The sequence below is a fragment of the Diadema antillarum genome, unplaced genomic scaffold (assembly GCF_040938485.1).
Source record: "Diadema antillarum isolate AM-2024a unplaced genomic scaffold, OU_Dant_1.0 scf00000226, whole genome shotgun sequence".
Lineage (NCBI taxonomy): Eukaryota > Metazoa > Echinodermata > Echinoidea > Diadematoida > Diadematidae > Diadema > Diadema antillarum.
The window spans coordinates 1,893,798-1,911,457 of NW_027271115.1; the positions used below are offsets into that span (position 1 = coordinate 1,893,798).

At 39.4% G+C, this 17,660-nt stretch overlaps 1 protein-coding gene across 1 annotated transcript in view; it reads right to left on the reverse strand.

Annotated features, from left to right (window-relative positions):
- Positions 1-418: 418 nt before the first annotated feature.
- The window catches only part of LOC139724666 (unconventional myosin-XV-like), a 69,304-nt gene continuing 52,062 nt past the window's right edge, over positions 419-17,660 (reverse strand). Inside the window, exons 14-16 of the mRNA XM_071635795.1 lie at positions 14,623-14,788; positions 1,883-2,002; positions 419-426 (exon numbers count right to left, since the gene is read on the reverse strand). Of these exons, the coding sequence (XP_071491896.1) occupies positions 419-426; positions 1,883-2,002; positions 14,623-14,788 (294 nt within the window). The remainder of the gene's footprint in view (positions 427-1,882; positions 2,003-14,622; positions 14,789-17,660) is intronic.

Sequence of the window (17,660 nt, forward strand, 5' to 3'; positions counted from 1 at the left end):
CACATTAAGAGTTAATGTCCAAACAGAGAGTCCAAACCAAGCAAAAGAATAAATATAAAAATGAAATAAACTGAGCAATGACCTAAACTCATACTTTGCATCAATGCAAATATAAGCCCCCCCCCCCCCCTCCACACACACACAAAAACGAAAAGCAAACACACTAACACCATAAGGCACACTTTCATTTTGCACACCTTTTCCAGGATGATGTTACACCCATTCTAATTACAACATGTCATTCTGACTCTGGACTGCTACCACTGGACTGAACTGAATGAGATTTTCAAAGACTTGCACTGATTTGTCTTACTAACTTTCAACAGACAGACCTATCACCAGAAAGACATACATGTTCACAGATTTACGTCGTAGAAAGAGTGATAGCATTACATCGATGAGACATGAGATTACAAAACTATAAGACTGAAAAATAGACAAAAAGAAAGATGAATAGATGAATGAATATCAATGCAGACAGACAAATGAATGAATGTACAGACAATCTTGTATGCACAAGCTAATTCATTCACTTGACAGAAAGACATCTCGCCTTTTTTGTGACAGAAACATCTCACTTTTTTTTTACTTCCTTGATATTCTACTTGCTAGATTTATGTTTTTGCTTGTTGTTTATTAATCATCTATTAATCTACACTAACACTGAGGCATGAACAACTGAAATAGAGCACAACTAGAAATGTCGCTATGGCGACCGGTATGCCTCCGCCATAATGCATGATTCTCCTAATAGGTCTATAGTACATGTGGACAATGTGTGATTACATTTTCACAAAATTGGCAAAATATTAAAATGACATGTTTGTCACAAATGTATCGAATGTTCACCTTCCTTGACCTATGTTTAATTGGATGAATAGGAGAGCATGTATTTGGGGATTTAAGAACTTTAACTTCGACTTTGACCCTTTCATAAGTTTACACACTTGAGAGATTTTAAGGTATGGAGTAAAAGTGCAATTTCCGTATTGAATAGTAAATTGTTATCATTTTCATCTGTCAGGCAGAACATACATAAATATGTACTAAGTTTAAAGATAACTTGAGCCACTTCCGAGATATGGAGAAAGAAGTAAGTTCAGCACTTTCACTTGATCTTTGACCTTTTGACCTTTGACCTTCTTGGCAAAAAAAAAATCCCAGAGAATATCTAGTGGGTTATACATGCATACATCAAGTTTTAAAAAAATAATCCTGCTGGCATTGCATAAATATAAGGAAAATAGTAAAATTTTGAAGTATTGCCCTTGACCTTTGACCCCTGACCTTTGACCCCACGAACCCCAAATTCCCTAGATAACCATGGCCAGTCAGTACATGCATATATACTTTGTTCCATAAAGATACCTTGAACAATTTCCAAGATAGAGAGAAAAAAGTGAAATTTTAACATTTTACTTGACCTTTTGACCTTTGACCTTTTCACCTCAAGACCCCAAACTTTTACCAGAGAATCTTACTTGGGTAATACATGTATAAACTAAGTTTCAAGAAAATATCTTCAGGCATTGCATAGATATGGGGGAAAAAGTGAAATTTTCAGCATTTGACCTTGACCTTTTGACCTTTGACCTTGAGCATGTGCACCCAAAAGTTGATAGGCACAACTTCACCCCCTAATACACATACATGCTAAGTTTCATTAGGATACCTCAAAAGGTTTTGATAGTTACCCTGTCCACAAAATTCATTACGGACGGACGGAAGGACGGACGGAAGGACGGACGGACGGACGGACGGACAACCCGAAAACATAATGCCTCCGGCACCACTTCGTGGCGGAGGCATAAAAACCCAAACAAACAAACAAAACAAAAAAACAACAACAACAACAACAACAACAAAACAGTCCTGGACCTACTTATCAGAGCTCTCCCGGAAGTACTTGCTAGCAAACTCAGGCAGGGAGAACCGCTTCTGGTCCTCATTTGGTACGTACAGCCGCGGCAGGTGGCTGTTCCACACGGGGCTGCAGGCCTTGCTTTAATTGTGAGATAACAGATACGAGGGAATTGTAAAAAAAAAAAAAAAAAAAAACTGCGCAAATGGGGCCTTCAAGTCCACATTCATAGTTACCACTGATTATTGGATATCTGGCCTGTAAGTGCAGATGCAGGTTTGCCATTAAGAGTTAACAGCACTTTATCTACCTGAATCCTGCCTCGAACATACATGAAAAAAGAAAGAAAGGAGAAATATTCTCACAAACGTATACTAACAGCTGCCCTTATTAGTCTTGCCAACTTATCACAATGTGGTGGCTCAAAAACAAAGGGGAAAATCCTTTATGAATCAGAAATGGCATTGAAATGGAAGGGGAATATAACTTTTGGACATTTTCTTTTGAATACATAAGAATTATGTTGTAATAGGTAGTTCAGTAATAAGGAAAAAAAGAATATATATCATGTACAACTGTATGAAGCAATCAGACATCAATCTTAGAGCAAAGAAAGAAGTTATATTGAGAAATACAACGTACTGGAATACTGCCATTTACAGAGACAAGTTCAGTTAAAAATATACATGTATATAATATGTATTAACTATATATTAATAAATGCAGCCAGCTTATTTTGATTTTGATTTGTATTTTGCACACGGGTGCATAACCTTTTCTTACAATAAAAAAAAATGGTAATACTTCCTGTTTGATGCCCTATCATGTAATGATCTTCGTGCAATGCAATGATGTCATGTCATGACTCATGTGCCCTGCCCCATGCCATTACATGCAATGAATAAACACACAGTTCTACAACTCCAACAGCTCTACCTTTATCTATACAGCTAGCTGAGCTTTGCCAACGGGACAGATTTGCTTTGCCATGGGACAGATTATGTGCTGGAATGGGCTTATTCTGCAATCCATTCATTGCAATTGAGGTACGTGTACATTGTAGGGACCCCAGCTTGTGAACTGATCCTATAACTGATGATTCTTGCATATTGATATTGCCGTCAAAGAAATGCTGTCATTGTTAGTTAAAAATCACCAACAGTGTGTCTAGACATCTTTGACTTTTAGTTTTGTCATCTGCATTCATGTTAACCCTGGGGCATTCCTTGTGCACACTTATACTGTTTTGCGTTCGACATTCAGGCTGGTCACAGTTACATAGTACATTAATGTATATTTGTTATACATTGTACCAGGTATTATGGCAGTATTTTTTCACATGGTGCACATGACATGCAAGAAATGCAGTCTGCAACAGTGTGTATGTGTACACCAGTGATGTAGCATTGTGTTTATAAATGCTTACACATTCAAAGCTTTGTAAGAACTTCTGCCTACTTGCAGGTAAGAATCCATTTTGGAATCACCTAACTTTTATTGGCGAGTAAAGTCCTAACACTATATTATCTGTAATATATGTCATACATTTGTAGGTTCAAGACATTTGAACATGCATTATTTGGAGTACGGGGTGCTGTATGAGATTGCCTAGACAGGGGTATTGGTGATAGGGATAGATATGTGTGTCATGCAAACTAGAGAAACAAATGATAGGTGAGGTCTCTCATGTTTGAATGAATGCACAAAATTATGTCATTACTTTGGTGCAGACAAGAACCTACCCCAAATCGATTCTGTAAGTGCCTGTTGTTTATATTTGATCTTGGTAATCTCTTTCACTTTGCAAAATGTTAACAAACTTTGCCTGTAGATATGACATTAATTACCCTACCTGGTGGTGTCAATTTGTAACATTATTTTATTGTGTAGTGTCAAGATTATGTCAATCTGAGTAAAAGAAGGAAAATAAAGCACTTAAAAATCAGACACATTGGGTAACAAATGGATACATATACATATACTGCAAAACAGGATATTTTCGCATTATGAAATTTTTCACAAACTGGAGCCAATGGTCTTTTTCGTGGCATGAAATTTTTGTGAGTTGCCTCTAACATTCAATGTGTAAATAGTGTAGACAAGAACTTTCCCGTGCATTTTGATTTTGAAAATTGGCTCTCGTGAAATTCGCGAAATTAAAATGCACGCGAACATTCCTCGTTTTACAGTACATTATCTTAAAGGGATACCCCACTCTGTGCTCAAGTTGATTTCAACAAGATGAGTAAAGGCATGACGGAGCATTGAAAGTTTTCTCTAAATCAGAAATCTATTCTACAAATCATTTATGAGGCCGATATTACTGGAATTATACCCCTTCACAGAATTTAAAGATGTTGAAATCCCTATCCTGAATGTTTTCACTTCATATTTTACTATTTTGACTTAGATAAGATAGATGCAAATTGACCCATATGTACGATCTTTTCATCGCACACGGCGATCTCTATTACAGTCCCACATATACAGATTCGTGTAAGTTCTCCACACAAGAAACCTATGGCAAAACTGTGCACAATACATCGCAGTCTGAATGCTACGTATACACTGAATAAATCTTGTTAGAGTATGTGTCCGTGTTGGAAACAGATGACGTACTGATCAAGGAAGGCTTATGCGAGGCGCTAGATCTCTCCCTCGTACATCCGATATCCCCAGAGCCGTTTCCACTTCCGGGTTTGTGCGATCGCGATCGCAATCAACAAGATATTTGATATCGATAGCAAAAAAAAATAATAAAAAAACATGGGGTCGGCGGAATTTTTAGGGTCGGGCGGGTTACGCCAATGCAACAATTTTTTTTTTTTGGCCTAATGATGTCATTGGCTCAACACTCTCCCAGTCATATGCATCTCACAGGAAAAACATTTTTTTTCTCTGTCAATTCATGGACTACAAAACTAAAAACCCCTTCACAAAGTTGTCAATGTTAAACTGTCATGTTTCTGTATCACTTTGGAGTGCTGCATACAATTCCTCTTCTTAAATTCTAATCACATATGAGAATTTCATTGAAGATCTCAGTTAGTAAGCAAATAAGATACTTAAGAGGCCATGTCCTTGTCACTTTATGAAATTTGAGGCAGTGGACAGTGATTGACATAATTACTGTTTTTGAAAACATATGAAACTTTGAATTTCATATCCATATTTGGTCAAATCTTTGTCAAACTTTCATTGTCCACTCACTGTATATGCCATGTATTTAGGGAGCTATATTTTTTATTTAAATATTTTTTTTTTTGCAAATTGGGATTTTCCAAAATTTTCGTGAGTGGATAAGTTAGTGGTTAAAGGAATATAGTAATGAATAGAGAAATGTACAATGTATGCATGCACGTTGTATCAATGTTGAGATCAGCGTGAATAATTTTGCATGTATTCATATTCGCAATTGGCACCTGACTCGTGAAATTTGTGAAAATAAAAACATTGCGAAATATTCTGTATACACAGTAATTGTTTGATTTTCATTCTATCACTCAAAATCTACTTGAACGCGGAGTGGATTTTTTCAGGTCAATGAACTCATTTACTTCTTCACGCATCCTGGACTCAATGTTAACTTGGTTCTGGGCCTGATCACCATGCACATGAGGTGAGAAAAGATGATGAGTTATGAGAACTCTCCTACATGGATGTTGATAAAACCAGACTATGGTTCATATCATGCAGAGGAAATGGCAGGATTCAATTAAAAAAACATTGCCCTCGGGGCCAGGCATGTACTGTGGCATATTGCACAAACATTTTTCTGAACTCAAATCTGGACCAACTGACTTTTAAATTAAAAGAATCCTCACCAGAAATTATGATAAAAGGATATACAATGTATTTTTTTTCACAGTATCTCATGATCTTTTCTGAACACATGGACACACATGATTTTTGGCAAAGATGTATTTTGATTCCCAGCATGAAAAAAACAACAACATATGGGTACATATTTGAACATTAAGTAGTATATCCAAAGACTTTTTCTCCTGCAGTTGGTTTAAAGGGAATTATTTGTCTTTTAAGATGAAATTTCAGGGGAATTTCAATTCCAACAGGAATTAATAACCTGACTTATTAGATTGATTACACAGAAAGACAAAAAAAAAAAAAAGAAGAAGAAGAGATGATCACTTCAATTCGATTCCAATTCTTATGAACACTTAGAATAGCAATGCAAGTTGGGTTTCCAAGATTTCAATGGACAAATTTAGAGTGACACACACAACAAACACATGTGAGAATTACAGCTCTGAAGAATAAGTTGTTATTGCATGTGCTCAAAAGGCATTTGTACTCAGAATGGAACAAAAAGAGAGGCCATACCCCCCCCCCCCCCCAAACAAAAAAAAAAAGAATTATAACTTCAGGAAATGTATGTGACTGCTGGTGGAAATGCACTACTGGTATGGTGCTGTGTGGGGGGGGGGGGGGGGGGGGGGGGGGGGTTTATCTACTAACACAATATGTTTGTGGTTATGCCATGCAATGTTCCATGATTCAAGGGGAGTGTAGAGCGCCACCTACAGTCAAAGATCTAACAAGTCTATTGAAGGTCAACAATGCTGTACATGCACACTGAACTGATTAAACAGATAGTGTGTGTGTGTGGGGGGGGGGGGGGCAATCTCTGGCATGCATGTACAACAATGATTTAAGACATACAGAGCAAAACAAATTTATGGATAAACTGGACTTAAGGACATATTGAACACAGAGCTGAAAGATGCATTAAACTCTCTCTCTCTCTCTCTGATACAAATCAAACTGACATACTTGTCAAGTGATATTATCAGGTGGTGTGGAAGTTCAGTTTGAGTTTTGGGCATCACTAAACTTATTTCAATAAATGATACACAATTCTTTTTTGAAATATCACAATTTTGAAAAAAAGAAAAGAAAACAACAAACATTATCTATATGAAATCTTCACTAGTATGGGGCCGAAACATGATAATGAAGTTTTTTTTTTTTTTACTTTCTTAATCTTTCCTACTCTTGATATCATGAAATTAGAAACAGGTGTTCTGGCTAATAGACTTCCTGCCTTTAACAAAATAATGTATGACCTCCGATTCAATAGACATACAAATCAAGTTTGATAGTATCCATAATATTCTTGTTATATGTAAATCTGATAACATCAGAAAAAAGGATATAAGTGAAGTACATGAATTGAATTTGATAAATGAGAGGATCTCTCTATGGATGCTGATTAATCATCAAATCGTTCCCTCGATAACAAAATCCCCCTCCCCTTTCTTTCATTGTACATACATGTACATGAATATGGAGGCATGGGCTCACAACTAATGCTCTTAAGTCTATGGCAACATATCGTGTGTCTCTTCAAAAAAAGTCTTCCCTTTATTATTCCAAAGACTTGTTGTTGTTGTTTTAAAGAACGAAAGAAGAGAGAGAGAAAATGGACTTCTGTAAAATTTGTTTGGTGTCAAATGTCACCATCAGATATAATCATACGAGCTGACAGGGAAGCCCAGCAAAGAAAAGTGTCTTTCTGCATGTACACAATGTGTGGATTGGGAACTGAAAATCAGAATGCTCCATATAGAAGCACAATGGCATATAAAGACTTTGGGACTCTAATAAGAGAGGCTCAGCTGGAATTGCACCCCCCAGAGATTTCCCATAGTTGAGTATAATATTTGCTTCACGAAGCATTTAACATTGTCTAAAGCATTTTCCATGAAACAATCATTGCCTATGAAATCATTTAAAGGGGAAGGCTAGTAACTGATCAGTGGGAATCGGTGGAAATGCTGGGGGATGATTTTTCAAATCCTTGTGGGATTCATTCAAGAGTTCATTGTATATCTATTCTTGTGTGAAAATGATTTGCTTCAGAACGGTCTCATATTCAAGTAATGTGCAGATTAATGCTCCGTCACTGACCAGGGACGCTAACCTGGAAGCATTAAACTGCACATTACTTGAATATGAGACCATTCTGAAGCAAATCATTTTCACACAACAATAGATATACAATGAACTCTTGAATGAATCCCATAAGGATTGGAACAATCAACTCCCAGCATTTCCACTGATTCCCACTGATCAGTTACTAGCCTTCCCCTTTAAAAGAAACCTCTCTACAATAGAAAAAGTATTTTCCCGAAAATTTCATTCCACAAAAAAGGCCGTTCAACTCCAATTCACGAAAATTTCATGCCGCGAAAATATTGTGTTTTACAGTATAACGTGGTGCAATAATGTCAACCATGGTAATCAGAAGCAGCCACCAACAAAGACATGCCTGCAAACAGCAAAATACAATGACATTTTGGCTTGTACTGTGTGACAAATATTGGGTAAGCAATATTTGTCAATGATGGCCAAAGATATATATGGGAGACCACTTCTCCTACCTTGTGAATGCCAGCAAGGGGCAGCACATTAACTGTCCTATCAGCAAAATATGATACCCTTCTCTGATCCTGGTTGGCAACAATATGTGATCCCATGCACATACAAAGTAATGTGCCCAAAGATATTGCAATGGCAATTAGCAGTGGCAATTTGAGGTCACAAAAGCTCTGTCCGATGGGTTCATTTACTAGATGACATCCAGAATCATTCTGAACCCCTGCGGTTTAGTCGATCTACCATTTTTCACAGAAAGGAGGAGGGATGTTGACAATTCTTGGTGATGCACACATCAAGCAACAATCGGTCAAGTCTATTCTCATGCATGTACCAGTGAATCGAGGTTAATGTCCAATACCAGGATAACTACCAGTAAGTGTGCCTGCCTGTTTGCTGAATCCTCAGTACCAGTAGTTTTCACATCATGCAGCTGATAAAACTCCCAGCACTCAGCCTTCTATATGAAATTATTGATTTAGATTGCACAGCGCAATGCACCGGTGCTTGTCAAAGAAGAAAGAACGACCCTAGAGGATGTTTATCATCACAACCATGGTAACAGGGATAACACCTCTTCCCAGGGCCCCATTTTATCAAAAGATAGCATTGATGTCAAATTTCCCTACCACACAGGATGCCATTGACTTACAGGTAAAATCTACTATATAGTCAATTTTAACTCTTCATAAAAAAGGACCCAGGTAGTATTGCACGCATAAACTCCCAGCATAAGTATAAACTTATATAAGTCTACACTTCCTATATTCATATCATACCTCCATACAATGCCTCTGCCACCTTTCAAAGGTAGAAGCATAACAAAAGACAAATATGAGCAGACTCACTGACTAATTATCTTTGTTTGAAATAATGTGAGCTAGACATATAAATGCATTGTATTTAAACATACTACTACCCTCTAATCCTCTTTCTCTCTATTTTGCATTCTTCTTGAATGATAACAACTGGTGTACATTGTAGGACTATACACATCTAGAACTCTCACTCAATGTGATTACTACCCTCACCTAGAACTGAGGGAGTTAGCTTTAATATCCAGATATTACTTTGTATCCTTTTTATCGAAAAAAAGGTTACTACGGCAATGTATTATTCAACATTGTATGTATATTTTGCTCAATGATAGTCACTTGTGCCATATCTCAAGACATATGTTAAAAACTTGAGTAAAATAAATAAATTGGCAATTTCTATTACTTTCATTTAAAAATGTTGTTACCATGGCAACACAATGTTTGACATAAAAAAATTGATGTTTGCACAACTATATATAATAGCCATCACATGAGCCAAATTAGTCCAGTGCTCAAAAGCTGAGGGAGTTACACACTGTAGCCAAATTCACAATATTATTGCATGACTTTCGTTGAAAATATGCCGTTACCAAGGCAACACATTTTGCAACAAAGACAAATAGTAAATTTAGCTTACCTAGGTTATATAGTAGTAACATGTGCCAAATTTGAAGCCATATGCTCAAAAATTGTGAGAGTAAAAAAGCTGAATCTAAAATTCTGTATGATTTTCATTCAAAATATATTGTTACCATGGCAACACATTGTTCAACAATGATGAAATACAAAGTTTGCACAGATCTTTGTACTGTAGTGGTCAAACAAGCCAAATTTCAAGTTAAATGCTCAAAGACTGAGGGAGTTAGCTGAATCCACAGTATTTTCGTATCATTTTCATTCAATTTATGTTGTTACCATGGCAACAAATTGTTCAACAAAACTCAAAGAATAAATTTGCACATGCATGAACTACAGCGGTCACAAGTGCCAAATTTCAAGTCAACTGCTATCTAAAAGACTTAGGAAGTTAGCTAAATCCATATTCAGAGATGCCAACTTTTGGAAATCAGAATTAGGGAGGATTTGCAACTGACACCAAATAATGTGCGCAAAGCGCACATCTCGAGCGCGGAGCGCTCGACCCTTGCGGCGGGGTCCAGGGCCCGCCTTAGGGCCCTGGAAGCTCTGGGGTTCTAGACGCTCTCTAGTGCTCTCTGAGCCCTATTTTGGAGCATTTAACATGTTAAAAATTCCCATTTTTTTAAACAAGAAAAAAGGGGAAAATTGTGCACTTTTCAATGTTACATGTATGTTAATATTAGTAAGTTAGGGGACAATCAAAGATTAACAAAAAGCAAAAAAGCAGCAATATTTTTCTTACCTTACTGGCTGGTACTACTGCTGCTTGCTTTTTCCATGGCAGCTTTGCTGAGTGATAGCTGTGTGGCTTTTTTAGCCCTTCGGATAATGTCTTTGCTGTATTCTCTCTGGTAGCAAGGGGTGCTATGAGCTAGTTTTTCAATTAAGAGTGCTTCCAGGGTTTTGACGCTCAAATTGGGACGAAATTCAGTATGATTCTTCCGTACAAGACTGAATGCCCGCTCACATGATGCGTTCGAATGAGGAATGACCAAGATTCCCTTCATCACTTTGCTCAAATTAGGATACTTCTTGGCACCAGTGCAGGGATCTGTGAGCTGTGAAATCCGATGCCACTGCTCATCCACTCTCACTGTCTCAGTAGCAATTGTAGGTATGGAGGCATCTGCCTGGTAGTGAGCAAATTCACTCTCAAGACTGTCTACAATGTCACTATCACCGTCACTGAACAGACAGGGGAATTTCTTGATGAAAAACTCCACACAGTCAAACCCCACTTCTTGGTGTAGCTTAACATCCAGCACCTGAGCATGCTTGGCTAATTCATCATCTAGCGGCCAGGTTTTGAAGATGTAATTGCAGGCTTTCACATAATATGAGCGAACTGCACTGAAGAAACCTTGGATGTCTGACTCACTCAGAGTGAAGGTGGATTTCTTGAGCCTCCTTTGTTCCCTTATATACAGTTTGGCATCGTTCCCAATCATGAGGTCCTCATCATTCTTCTGATGATTTCTGTCAGAGAAGGGTACATTTACCAGAGCAACCGATGACACTGATGATGGTTTCAAAAACCGTACGAAGATATCTTTCAGAAGACCATTCAGTTCTCTGTGCAGGAGATGAATACAGGGTTCGTCTCTTTGGAGCAGAAGATTCCCCTTCTCAAAAAGCTTGTTAGCATATCGAAGGAAGAAACAATAGAGTTTTGTTTGTGGAGACAAGAACATCCTGTTGACACGTTTTTCTCTAGATTCCTGCACAGTGTTTGAGGAAGATGCGTTTTTAGTTGTAGAACTCGTAGTACACTTAGCCGCAGGGCGATCACACTTGCGTTTACTGCCAGCAGAAGAGGTCAGACTCGTAGTACCAGATTCAATTTTACGTTTGAGGAGAGAGCTTGAGGTAGGTGCAGCCAAGGAAGAAGGCCTCTGATTCGAAGGTTTTGCTGAGCCTGAGCTTCTATCAAGTGATTTGGCAAAAGCAGAACTTAACTTGGGTCCTTCTTTGCCTGTAGATGGGACTACAGTCTTTCTCGACTCTGAAGGGATCTGCTTTGTAGATGAACGTGATGAAGGGCCGGTGATGCTACCTGCTCTAAGCATTGGTTTTGGTGCTGTCCCTGCTGTCTTCTTCGCAGCAGATACTGCAGTGGTAGTGGTGAATGCTGCTCCACTAGTGCTTGATCCTGCAGTGCCAGTACTGGCAGTAGATACAGTGCCGTCCTTCTTGCTCGTTGTTAGAGTCTTGGCTACAGTTGGTTGCATTTTTCTTCGTACTTCCTCTTTGAAGAAGAGGCGAAGTGGCTCCCACTGTTCAATCAGCCTGTCTATGCACTGGCCAAGGGACAGCCACCTTGTTGCGACATGCTTTAGAATCTTGTGTGTCGGGGCATCACAGAGCTCTTGCAGTGCTTTCACTCCTTTGACGCGTTTACTACTTTTGTCCAAGTAGTAGTAAATATCGATGAGAAAGTCATCTAATTCAATGGGTAAGGCCTGAGCCGCCTTCTTGGCCGTATTGTGCATCATATGGCAAGGGCATCCCATGATATAGCACTCTGGATTTTGTTTGTGGATATAAGCAGCGACTCCTTTGTGCTTGCCCACCATGACAGAGGCATTATCAGCACAAAAGGAAACACAATTTCCCCACGGAATTTTCCTGTCACTGAACTCATGATCAAGCAGTTTGAAAATGTTTTCTCCAGTGGAATCTTGTTTGCACGCAGGCAAACTTAGCAAACCTTGCTTCACAATCCCAGCACTGTTGTCATAGTACGAAATCAGGACAGGATATAGCTGGGCCTCACCACTGTCATTGCTACCGTCTGTAGCTAGGCTAAATGGAGCTAGTCTAGCAATATCTGCAATAGATGAAGCAGTAACATTTGACAACTCACCAATTATTGCTGAAGTTTTTGTTCTTGCACATCCATACTTTGAAGCAACTTTTGAATCTGGAAACATCTTTTGAAATAGAGGTCCAGCATGATCTGAGACTGATATGGGCAAGTTATGTTCCACAATAAATCCACTAAAGAGAAGTTCCGCTCGGGTAACATCCTCTTCCTCGCTTGTCCCTTGTTTGGTGAAATAATTCAGAAGTGTACCGGTACTCGTGCTCGAAGATCTCTCCTTTGCAATGTCCGTGTGCCGTTTGCTTCCAACGTGCTTCCGAATATCATCGCGACCTCCGTGCTCAACTGAAATATCAACGCTGCACACTGTACAATACGCATGATGAATTCCTCTTTCAGACTTTTGAATACACGGGTATTGGAGACTGTATTCGGTCTTGTACTTCTGAGACCATTTCTTGGTCTTCGCATGCTTCTTTTCCGCCATTTCGTAACCAACATCGAAGGCTTGAAGCATCGGTAACTTCGAAGTCGATGTTCCACAGCTGCGGCGCGACTCGTAGAACTCTAGCGGCTGTTATACACGCCGGCACGGTGGTCGCGACCGCCGGGCTGGTACGGGGCCCAGCTGCATGCAGTGAGCGTATCGCATGCATATACACTGTGCATACATGCCGCATGCACTGTATTGTACACATACTAGTAAAGCATGCACTAAATATCAGTGCATGATCGCATAAGCGAGATCCAGACCCAATGTTTCGCTGCTCCTCACTTGAATTTGCGATTTTTTACGTACAATTTGGTAGCAGCGAACATTATGGAGTTACCACATGCTATACGTAGCAGACGATGTTTTTCATTCAATTCTCATACTAGTACATTCTGATTAGTGAACAGTGCAAAAATATCGAAATTTCGGGAGGATAAGGATAGTGATCGTAAGGGCGGGAGTTTGGGTGAATTTTCGGGAGCCTCCCGATGAAATCGGGAGGGTTGGCATCTCTGCATATTACTTTGAATTTGCACATCAATGTACCACAGCAGTCACATGTGTCAAATTTCAAGCTAAATGCTTGAAGACTGAGGGAATAAGCTGAATCTGCAATATTTTTGTATGATTTTCATTCAAAATATGCTGTTACCATGGCAATGCATTGTTAAACATTAATAAAAGATTAAGCTTGTACATCAACATACCATGATGGTCACATATGCAAAATTTCAAGCTAAATGCTCAAAGACTGAGGGAATTAGGTAAGTCAACGATATTTTTGAATTGTTTTTTTAATGAAAACATGCTGTTACCATGGCAGCACATTGTCAACAACGACGGAAGAATAAATTTGCACATGTATGTACTACAACAATCACATGTGCCAAATTTCCAGCTAAGTGCTCGAAGACTGTAACCATGGCAAAGCATAGTTCAACATCAACAGAAGATGAGTTCTGCACATGTACATACAGTAGTGGTCACATGTGCCAAAATTAAAGTCAAGTACTCAAAATCTTAGGGAGTTAGGACAATCCACATATTTTTGTATGATTAGCATAAAAATCTGCTGTTTCCATGGCAACAGATTTATTCACACATAAATAAAAGGTGTTTTGCACAACCACCATACACATTACATCGATCATACATCTCAAATTCCAACTGAATTGCTATAAAACTGAGAGTAGTTTGATCCACATTTGGTACAATTTTTTAAAAATTTGCTGTTACCATGGCAATGCATCATGCAATACTAGCAAAACAGATATCTTGCACATCTTACTCTGATAGCAGGCACACACGCCAAATTTGGGGTCAATTGCTCAAAAAATGAGAGAGAAGTTCGATTCACAACATTTGGTAGGATTTTTAAAAAATTTGCTGTTGCCATGGCAAAGCATTATGCAATACTAACAGGAGTTATTTTGCACATTTTCCTTTGACAGCAGTCACACATGCCAAATTTGGGATTAATTGCTCAAAAGATGAGAGAGTAATTAGATCCACAATTTTTATGAAAATCTGCCGTTGCCATAGTTGTGGTGAAGTCCATATTTTCTGATTCCCTCTGCTGAGAGCCAAGCCTCACCTGGGTCAGTGACATGATGTTTGCCAGTGACCTTGATGATGTCCCCCTTGTGGAAGCTGAGGAGGGTGGTCTCTCGAGTGATGTAGTCCTGGATGGCCCTCACGTGCAGCGAATCTTTCTCAAGGTCCAACACGTAGGCATCGACCTTGCTCTTGATCTGGGCAGCCTACAGCCAAGTGACCCAAAAAGATACGACGAGAAATTATCATCTGCACTTTTCTTTTTCCTTACCATACTTAACATATTGGATGATACATCTACACATTATCTCATTTCGACTGGCCTTTATATGCACGGTCAGCAGACTCAAAGAAGCAGGCCAACATTTTCATCTACTGGTATTGCCTGATTTTTGTTTATAATTACCGGTACTTGTATATGACGGAAGACTGATATTTATACTCAAAACAATTAAAATGATGTAATGAATGACTTGTAGTCATTTATACTAAAATATGTCTTTAAAGCGGAAGAGTTTACATGTGTAGTTTCACTTTGAAAGAATTGTTGATGATGATAAAGTAGGGTATTCAAGTGTTAAAAAACAAAGAATCAGGATCACGGGACAGGAGGCACTGTGTTTTGATAGCGAGTAATGTAAATAACTACTGCAGGGGATGTTGGCATAACAGTCAGGACGTGCCAGCTTTGATGGGGAAAATCAGAAGGACAAATCCATAAAAGATCTCTGCCTTCCCTTCACAATTATGAAGAGACACCAAAAGACAAAACAAAACAAAACGAATATGCATTGTGCATGTGCTCCGCATATTTTGCTAAGTAGGGCCTATATTAATTTGCCTATTGGGGCTTACAAGACAATCTCTCTAGTGGTTGAGTTCACAATCGAGAAGCACTTTGGCAGAATTAAAAACAGATGTTATCCATTTTCAACAGAAAAGTTAGCAATTTCCCCACCTGGAGATGATATTCTACGCATTACAATTTCATGAATATTGGTCGATTCATGAAATATGTGCACACTGCAAATATGCCACGTACACTAGTGACATACATTGTACACAGGCATGTATATACAATGCAACAACAGATAAGAAAAAGTCTTCCCTAGTCTGGTGGTCCCCTTTAAATATTTTGACAATCTCATGATGCAACTTTTTGTTACTGCAAGACAGTCAAGTTGACATTTTACGTTTCCTTCTTTCCAATTCTGTTCGGTATTTAGTGTTCAGGTTTTGTATAGGTTCTCAGGTTATCACCCATTTTCACTGACCTTTACTCTATCTCTCTAATCACCTTCACTCTTTTCCTATTCAGTAATTCATTCATTGCATCCTCCACATCTGACTCTTGTTAAAGATTCATTGTAAATGTAATCACAACACAACTTTAGTTTGCTGTTTTCATCCTACCTGATTTCATTGGCTGTTTTGGTGAATCAGGTTCTTGTATTTCAGTTGTATTCCTCCATTTCTTTTATTTCTATCGGTAATCAGAATATGTGAATATACTTTCTGTAAATTACATTCACTGTGGAACACTTTGCTGATGGCAAGCATCTCCCCTAACAAAAAAGTCCTGTGGTACTCCCTGTGGTACTTGTCGGTACCACGCAATGTACCACACACTTGTAGTGTTACCACAGGAACTGTGTGGTACTGTACCACAGGCTTGTACGGTACTCCCTGTAGTACTTGTCAGTACCACACAATGTACCACATAAATAAATGTTACCACAGGAACTGTGTGGTACTGTTTTACAGGCTCATGTGGTACTCCCTGTGGTACTGGTTGGTACCACACAATGTACCACACAAATATATGTTAACACAGGAACTGTGTGGTACTGTGTCACAGGCTCGTGTGGTACTCTGGGATGTACCACAGGGCAGTACCACAGGACAATACCACAGGAAAGTACCACAGGACAGTACCACAAGACAGTATACATACAAATTGTCCTGTGGTATTTTGGGACGTATACCACACGACAGTACCACAGGACAGTACCACATGAATTGTTCTGTGGTATTTTGGGACGTACCATAGGAGAGTACAACAGGAAAGTACCACAGGATAGTACCACAGGACAGTACCACACGACTTGTTCTGTGGTATTTGAGGACGTACCACAGGACAGTACCACAGGGCAGTACCACATGAATTGTCCTGTGGTATTTTGGGACGTACCATAGGAGAGTACAACAGGAAAGTACCACAGGATAGTACCACAGGACAGTACCACACGACTTGTTCTGTGGTATTTGAGGACGTACCACAGGACAGTACCACAGGGCAGTTCAACAGGACAGTAACACAGGAAAGTATCACAGGATAGTACCACAGGAATTGTCCTGTGGTATTTTGGGACGTACCACAGGACAGTACCACAGGATAGTACCACAGGACAGTACCTCACGACTTGTCCTGTGGTATTTTGGGACGTACCTCAGGACAGTACCACAGGGCAGTACCACAGGACAGTACCACAGAGCAGTACCACAGGACAGTACCACAGGAAAGTACCACAGGATAGTACCACAGGACAGTACCACACGACTTGTCCTGTGGTATTTTGGGACGTACCACAGGGCAGTACCACAGGACAGTACCACAGGAAAGTACCACAGGATAGTACCACAGGACAGTACCACACGACTTGTCCTGTGGTATTTTGGGACGTACCACAGGACAGTACCACAGGGTAGTACCACAGGAAAGTACCACAGGATAGTACCACACGACTTGTCCTGTGGTATTTTGGGACGTACCACAGGACAGTACCACAGGGTAGTACCACAGGAAAGTACCACAGGATAGTACCACACGACTTGTCCTGTGGTATTTTGGGACATACCACAGGACAGTACCACAGGAATTGTCCTGTGGTATTTTGGGACGTACCACAGGACAGTACCACAGGATATTACCACAGGACAGTACCTCACGACTTGTCCTGTGGTATTTTGGGACGTACCACAGGACAGTACCACAGGGCAGTACCACAGGACAGTACCACAGGAAAGTACCACAGCATAGTACCACAGGAAAGTACCACACGACTTGTCCTGTGGTAT